Source organism: Sesamum indicum, linkage group LG6 (genome assembly GCF_000512975.1).
Source record: "Sesamum indicum cultivar Zhongzhi No. 13 linkage group LG6, S_indicum_v1.0, whole genome shotgun sequence".
NCBI lineage: Eukaryota > Viridiplantae > Streptophyta > Magnoliopsida > Lamiales > Pedaliaceae > Sesamum > Sesamum indicum.
The window spans coordinates 10,174,074-10,182,429 of NC_026150.1; the positions used below are offsets into that span (position 1 = coordinate 10,174,074).

The 8,356-nt window shown below is 33.4% G+C and overlaps 1 protein-coding gene across 1 annotated transcript; it reads left to right on the forward strand.

Moving 5' to 3' along the window:
• On the forward strand, positions 3,071 to 8,123 carry LOC105164292 (adenine phosphoribosyltransferase 4). Its single transcript, XM_011082914.2, has 6 exons — positions 3,071 to 3,435; positions 3,631 to 3,741; positions 5,761 to 5,853; positions 6,304 to 6,453; positions 7,458 to 7,516; positions 7,864 to 8,123. The coding sequence occupies exons 1-6, from the start codon at positions 3,354 to 3,356 to the stop codon at positions 7,915 to 7,917; spliced, it is 549 nt and encodes a 182-aa protein (XP_011081216.1). The 5' UTR covers positions 3,071 to 3,353; the 3' UTR covers positions 7,918 to 8,123.

Here is an 8,356-nt window from a genome sequence, read left to right on the forward strand (position 1 = left end):
TGCAACTAATTGCAAATAAAACTATAAAATCATTCCACTATTCCACATTTCATATATTTGTCTGTAAGTTTTTTTTTTTTTTTATTACTCCAAAGGTCCATAGAACGTAAATCCTAACATCACATATTATTTTTGTCTAATATTTTTTTACACATTACATTTACTATTAATCACAATTTTAAAATTTATTTCTATTGTAAACCAAACCTATCGATCTCATCATGTTATTTTTTGGATTAAATATATTTTGCCCCCTTAAATTATGCATATTGCCGCATTTATACATCTAAAGATGAAAGATAGCAAAATATAATTTGACATTGATAGAACAAAACTCACTTACTCCCTATACTTTTTATTTTACTCCTTAAAATATATTTTATTAAAAAAATCTCACGCAGAATTACTTATAGTGATTTAAAATTTTACTAAAATTTTAGTTAAAAAATTATATTAAAAATTTTTATAGCTTTTTATAATTTATGTAATACAAAAAATATTTACAAGCTAAATATATTTTACAAAGTAAATTATTTATGTTAAAAAATACATGTAAATATGTGTAAATACATAATGCATATAATTTTACAGAAAAAAAGAATGTTATATAACTTATAACTTTTATTCAATTACATGTACAAATAATTAAAATATATAATATTATTACTAAAAACTACAACATATTATAGATTAATTATATTATATATTTGTATATTTTACAGTGTATATATAGATGTTCAATGTAATATTTTGATAAAGACTATACTGATAATTTGTTTTTGAAAAAAGTTTAATATATATAATAATACAAGCAAAAACTATGTAAATATTGAACACATATGTAAAATATATAAAGATTGTAAATTGATAGAATTTATACAAATTCTATACTCATTATAAAAATCATAGATTTTGAATAGTATTTATTTTAAATAAAATTTTAATAATAATTTAAATTAAATTTTAGGGGTGTAAATAATAAAAATATTTTTATTATAAAAAATTGATTCATATCATGAATGGACATTTTATCATATTTTATTATTTGTAGAGATAAATACACTTAATGCAATATTCATGGTAAAAAATGCATTCAACCCTTCTTTTCCTCATAGAGAGAAGATGAAATCTGAAGCAATCTCTTTTCAGACATCTCATATTTATTATCAATAATATGGACATTTATAACACTTTAATTGATAAGAGTCACTGATTGCTCCAATATTTCTACTTCTAGGAAAGTAAACATTTAGGCCTACACGTAACGTGCTTTTTTGGGAGGCTTAGAGTTAATAACACGCTTCTTAAAACACACAACGATTTTATGTTTCAATGTGAAGTAGATTATTACTATGTACCATTAATAGAAAATTTTTATTAGCATTAAGTTTGATCTTATCCCATCAATTATGTGGAGAGTTATATTCACACTGGTTCTTAATGATATATGATAGGGAAAAATACACTAAATTTGTAAAAGGGCATAAAGACTTATGTGTGCATTAGACGGTTGACCTATTGATATGCGTCTGTATGAATTCTGACATATAAAGACTTATAAATATTTATAGGGTTCATTTAACAGGTATGCATTTATCGTACGAGAATGCACTCTCTAACGAGATCCCATTGTGAGATACTTATAACCCAAACCCCGACTAACTTAAGCTTCAAAGAATTTTAATTGAGGGACACTGCGACTAGGCCATCGATTCGTGTGTGCAGGCCAACCATTATTAATTCAACTCGGAATGCTCGTCGAACGTAACTTTCATATCGTTGTCAGGTCATCATCCAAATAAGCTCTAAGTAGCGAAGGACCTCGATTCAGGTCAATAACAAATTATGTCAATTATGTTGAGACCCGTGGTTATGAGGTTATGGGTTCGGATCCTATAAATATGAGTATTTTTCTATTTTAATGGTAGCTACGTATCTACTTTAATGGCAATGTTGTAAATGGTTTGAGTTGAACTAAATACATCATTGTTCAAGCTTGAAATTACCATTGAGCTTCAAAAGTTGTGTTTGAATTTGGTTTGTTTCTTAATCTAATTGAACTCAAACGAGATGTAATATGAATCGAGCTCGAGTTTTTCAATATTTTTATGTATATTTCATTTTTTTTGCACTAACTGTATCGAGTCGGCAAGTTTATCGAACATTTTTTTTTTCAACTTTTGTTTGTTAAATTGACATATTGAATTCAAACGAGCTTTTGTCGATCGATTTCAATCGAGTGTCAAACAATTTGATTTATTTTCAGCCCTGTTGTGATTTATGATATTTTTTTAGAAGCAATAATTATAGAGTTACATCAATATTTTAATAAAATTTGATGAACACATCGGTTCAGTCAATACATTAATATAACAAATAACATCGAAATAAATTATAATAAATTTCATAAAGTTATACAAATACTTACACAATCCATGGACTGAAACTCATGATTTTGAACGTGTTCGTAGGGCTTCATCCTCTCATTATATTTGATATATTAATAAAATAATTATAATTGTCTCTGATCGGGATTATCATGTCATTTTAATAAATTGTCTAAAAAATTCTACATAAATTGCATAATAAGTACAAGATACTCATCATATAATGAACTTTGCATTTGATCAAACTTGATTTAGACTAACATTTTTCAGTCTTAAAAAAGTTTGTTGAGAAAACGAACGCCCGATAAAATATTTATTTTAAAAAAGAACCGATCAAATATAATATTCAGTAAATCAAGATATTAAATGCTTATTAATAAATACATTAAAATAATTAAAAATACATCAAAACCTAACAAGTGACAACAAATATAAAAAAAATTTAAAAACCATTATACAAATAAGAAATACATATATATATATATATATAGGGGCCTCAAATTTAAAATTTCAATCAAACCAAGAATTTCGAGACTTGAACCTTATTATCGAGGCAAGACTTCGTTGGCCCATTAAAATACTATTTACTACTTCCACAAATGAAATTTTGTTTTAAATTATTTTTTTTGGAAAAGAAAAAAAGAAAAGGTAGAATTTCTTTGGAAGAAAAGCTAGTTTAAAAGAACATACGAAGTGCGAGATTTTACTATGATCCGGTTTGCTTATCGAGTAGATTTTTGCCTCTCTTGTGCAGAGCGCCCCGAAACACACACACATCTCCCTCTGTCCTATAAATAATTCCGAGTCCTTCTGAGGCTTTAATCTCCCTGCACCTACTGTTCTTTCTTCCATTTCATTCTTTACCTCAAAACACACACAAACACACAGAGCAGGGAGAGGGGATACAGCAAACACCACAACATTCAAAGAAAGCAAGTGAAATTAGCCTCCTTAACAGGACTCACAATGTCAGTTCTCAAAGCCGATGATCCACGTATTCCAGCCATTCAATCAAGAATCCGCGTTGTACCCAACTTCCCGAAACCAGGTTTTCACGCACACCCACTGTGTGTGCGCGCGTGTGTTCTTTTCTTCATATACATGTCATACACCCGCTCACTCGTACGGGTTGTTTTGTTCTTGAACTCTTCTTGGTTCAAGATTTTTCTTTTTTCATCCTTTTTCAATTCTTGAGTTCTTGTTTTGATTCTTATGATGTTAATTTTTTGTGGGTTCTTGACAGGGATAATGTTTCAAGACATCACCACACTCTTACTCGACCCAAAGGTCTTCAAAGACACCATTGATTTGTTCGTTGAGCGTTATAAAAGCAAGAACATTTCTGTTGTTGCTGGTATATATTTCTTTTATCTTTGTCTTCTTGCATTTGTTACTTGCGTATTTTACTTACCTTTGTCTTTCCACAGTATATCTTTTACTGTGTGGTCCCGTTTAATTTATTTATGCTGCTTTCTCTTGGGCTGGATGGAAATTTCATCTGATTCTGTCATTGTTACTGAATGAAACTGCTCTACATGTGGTCTTTTTTTTGTCTTCTTTTCCATTCTTAAAATGGACAGCTGAGCACTACTGTTGCTACATGGATGGGTTTGAAGAGATGGTGTAAAAAGACTCTGAATTTGGGAGTAATATTTTATGGGATTGGATTGGAGTGGGGAGAGGGGGAATTCATTTGTAAAGGTGGGGATGGGGGGGGGGGGGGGGTTTGAATTCTTTTGTAAGGGGGGGGGTGGGGGGGGGGGGTGTTTTAGATTTCTTTTATGGAAACATGAATATGAGGGTTTCAGAGTGATGAATGTTGGCATGTGCTTCTTAAGTCCCATTTGGGCATCAAGGGTTAAATTGTGGTGATGGTGGTGGTTGGTGATGGGTTCCCACAATCCACATTGTTGTTTAAATAAGGGCGTAGGGCCCATCGGGCAAAATGATGGGCTTATTTCTTTCATTGTATCCGTTTAATTCTATTAAGATTATGAAGTCGGTTGGGGGTATTCACTGTTTGATGCATTGGTGTGAGCCTCATCGGAGTAACAAGCGAGCGACCGATCTGTGTATCATGATTATGAAATATGATTGTATGTGAGTGGCATTGGGTTTTTCTGATAAGCAATGATGAAAAATTATTGTAGGAAAGATTGTTTTTTGAGGTCCAGAGTCCACTATGATCGGTAGCACCTTTATCTACTTCCACTGGTATTGGTTTCACTATGTTATGTTATGGTTGTTGAAACTTTATTATACTACTAACTTTATGAAAGTGGGAATGAATAGTGTCCTTGCTGTTGCATCTTTCCGTTTATTCGGGATGTTTTGTCAATGTGATATTTAAGTGAACAAAGAATACAAATTTGATTTTCCGCAGTGCCAAACAATTTACCAAAAAACACGCCTAAGATAAACATATTATATGGCTTGATGTTTTTACACTTATTTTTGTTTCACCAGTAGAGTTTTTGTCAATCATGTATGTCGCTGTAGTGTCAATATATGATACCTATTGTTCCTTTTTTCATGCATTACTTTCGACATATTATGTGAACATTTTATGTTGGCGATTCTTTTTCCCTTTTTCTTTTGTTTGGGTTTGGGGGACCTTGTTCAACATGTTCTTTTTATAGATTTTATGAAAGTTGGAATTTCTGTATCTACTCCTTGTTTTGTCCTTTTGCGTTTCTCGATACATCTCATCTACTTTTTTCAACTGCAGATTACCATCTTCTTGAATTCATAGAAGTTTCATAAGCAGTTCTGGAATCTTTACTTGCCAACTTTTTATTGTTGATATACTAGTATCCTGCTGTGCACATGTCCGTTAATTTGATATATATCTGGTACCTTTTAAAGCAAACCACACACATACACACACACACACATATATATAGAAGAGTTATTTGCTGACTGTTATAATCGTCCGCAGCATTTTCTTGTTCAATGTATTAAGGGTGTTCAAATGATTAGAGGCATAGTGAGTGATATAAATGTAAAATATGTCTGAAATGTTGAACTGAATCTCATACCTTGTTAATGTAGGTCCATAGTTACTTTGATCTTCACAGTACGCTTTTTATTTATTTTTTGCTGCGTTCTAGATTTGCTCATCTCGTCAATCACAAACTTGTGTGTTATCTAATATTAGTATGGGTTTGTGCTGGTGCTTTACAGTTCTCACAAGGTCTGTTGCTCATTTTACATTCTTAGAAGAGCATGTCTAAGTTAGCAAAACCCTGACTTTTCTCTACTGGATATCAGTATTAAATATTTAAGAGAAAAACATTATAAGGTCACTTGAAAAAATTACTGCACATTCTTCATTTATGATTTTGATATACTAATTGTCCATTTCTGTACTCAGGTGTAGAGGCTCGCGGCTTTATATTTGGTCCTCCTATTGCATTAGCAATTGGAGCAAAGTTCGTTCCATTAAGAAAACCAAAGAAACTTCCAGGTAACCTTGTACTCTTTTATTGAATTTTTAATTCAATATTTAAATGAGTGAACTGCTTGACCAGTTGAAACAAGAACATCAGTCAACTTGTAGTTTGCTGCTGCGCCATGCCATTCATTTAGTTCTAGAGTTATTGATTTTCTTCCTCTCTTGACCAGTTCAATATAGTTTTTACTTACATTCTTGTGTGGTGAAAATTGTTCAGGTGTTTGATATTACCACCCTTCCTTTCTTGTACATTTTACCAGTCTTAATCAAGCTCAGTCCCCTTCTTGCGCCAATTAAAACTCTGCAACCCATAATAATCTCTGTTATTATGCCAGTCCCCTTCTTGCATGTTAATGAAAACTTCGCAACCCAAATAATCTGTATTCACGCATTACTTGCTGGATTTTTAATTGCATCATATTAGAAGCTTTACTCTTTAATTGAATGTTTGTCATACTACAGGTAAAGTTTTCAGACAAGAGTATGACTTGGAATATGGAAGCGATTGTCTCGAGATGCATGTTGGAGCGGTGGCTCCTGGTGAGCGTGCCTTGGTAGTTGATGATCTGATTGCTACCGGAGGCACTCTCTGTGCAGCCATGGACTTATTAGGTACTCTATTTATCTCTGGAGCATGACTATAATAGACAGGCCTTTGAAAATCAATTGAGCTGGAAAAGTCTTCTGTGGGCCACAGATATAGTTTTCGACGCAAGTACTCTTGGAAAAATATTGCTTCTACGAGTGTGGGAGATGAGATATTAAAGTATTAGTTGCTGTTCCTTTGTGCAGAACTCTCGAAATGGGAAAAATAAATAAATAACGGGAGCTTTCTTTTTGTTCCCTCTTGGACTACGTATTGAGATATTATCACTGTTTATTTGGGACCCGATCAATAATACAAAGATGGCTGTAGAAGCCTTAGGGTAACTGGAGTCTTTCATTTTATCATATTCATCGGTTAACAGAAAGGCCTTTCTTCGTATGGCATTTCTACTGCCCTTATCATAGATGTGGATAGAAAGAAAGGAAACTGTTTCGATGGCAGGCAACGACATATGTCTTCCTCAGTTCCTCCAACCACCCCACCTGGAGAAACTTTAGTCTGATTGGAACTTTGGAGGATAGCATGCAAGAAGCAGGTAATAGAGAGTGGAGAAACCTTGTGCACAGTTGGGGTTGAGGAGAAGTTTGTGTCAGCGTCGAGGGTGTGGCCGTGCTATATTCGAGCAAGAAGGAAAAAGAGAATCAGAGTCTCATTCTAGTTACCTGATCTCATTGCCCATGTGGCCTCTGAGAGCACTTAATAGACTTGAGTAGTTCCTCCATATACAGCAATGTTGAGCAATCGGCTCAAATTTAAAAAAATGGCGTACAAGCTTCTTCATTGAAGTGGAAGCACATTCTGCTAAAGTTATTACGTATATTTAAAAACGTTCCTATATCTCCATTTTCATTTCCCTGTTTGTACCAAATTTGGTTTCTGAAGCAGTTGAATCCATCCATGAAACACTCCATAAGCATAGTGCATGTCATAATCTAGCACTCTCTCAGTATTCAACCTTCTGAACCGTATGTCAATAGATATGTTTGATCTTTAAATTTTTGTTTTTCAGAACGTGCTGGTGCTGAAGTGCTCGAGTGTGCTTGCGTCATCGAAATACCAGCTCTGAAGGTCTGCTTTTCTTTTTCCCGTGTTCTCATTTAGTTCCAAGTTTATACTCGTTCAATCTCTTACAGCAGTTTCTCATCCCGCCCATTCCTGGCCAATTCTTGTTGTGTTATTTTGGTCTTCCAAGGTATTACTGAGATGTTACCCCCATAACTCCACTTGAACTGTGCTGACACAAACATCTGAACTGATCCGACGCCCAAGTTCTTCTAACTCACCTGAAAGCTTCTCAGAAATACTATAGTTTGCTGAAACGAAAATCTCCAATATAATACGTCTTTATGTTGCTGTTACTGTTTACAATACACTGTTCGACATTGTCTCGTGTCCTTTCCTATTTTCTGTTACAGGGACGTGAGAGATTGAACGGCAAGCCGGTATATGTACTTGTGGACTCGCAATAGTACTCTCAGACGGGGAACGTGACGACATCTGTCTCTATACATGAGAACTCTATTGTTTGGACTATCATCTGGAAATTTTCCATTTTTACCTCTCCATTTCTCTGATTAATTCTCATTATTCAGACAGTTGATTCTGCGTATCAGTCTAGGAAATTTATGGCGAAAAGGCTTCTTATTGAATACATTTCCTCAATATTTCTCCCCTATCTGTCGATGATGCGACGCTCACTGGTTCTTTGTTAAGTGATTCTTTTCCAAAGATAAGCACCGGTTTAGTGCTCGTGTCTGTCGGTGTCGAGTAACTGACTCCTCGACTTAACCAGTGCTTGCAATAGCTTAATTTAAATGCTTATTAGCTTTTTGTTAAAATTAAATTGAAAATAGTGTTTTTTTTTTTATTTTCATTTTATACTTTTGAACAGTTTAAATTAAAAACTCG

Coding starts and splice junctions, on each gene's coding strand:
- LOC105164292 (XM_011082914.2), top strand. CDS start 3,354: ATGTCAGTTCTCAAAGCCGATGATCCACGTATTCCAGCCATTCAATCA. Junction 5,854..6,303: donor AAAACCAAAGAAACTTCCAG/GTAACCTTGTAC, acceptor GTCATACTACAG/GTAAAGTTTTCAGACAAGAG. Junction 6,454..7,457: donor TGCAGCCATGGACTTATTAG/GTACTCTATTTA, acceptor TTTGTTTTTCAG/AACGTGCTGGTGCTGAAGTG.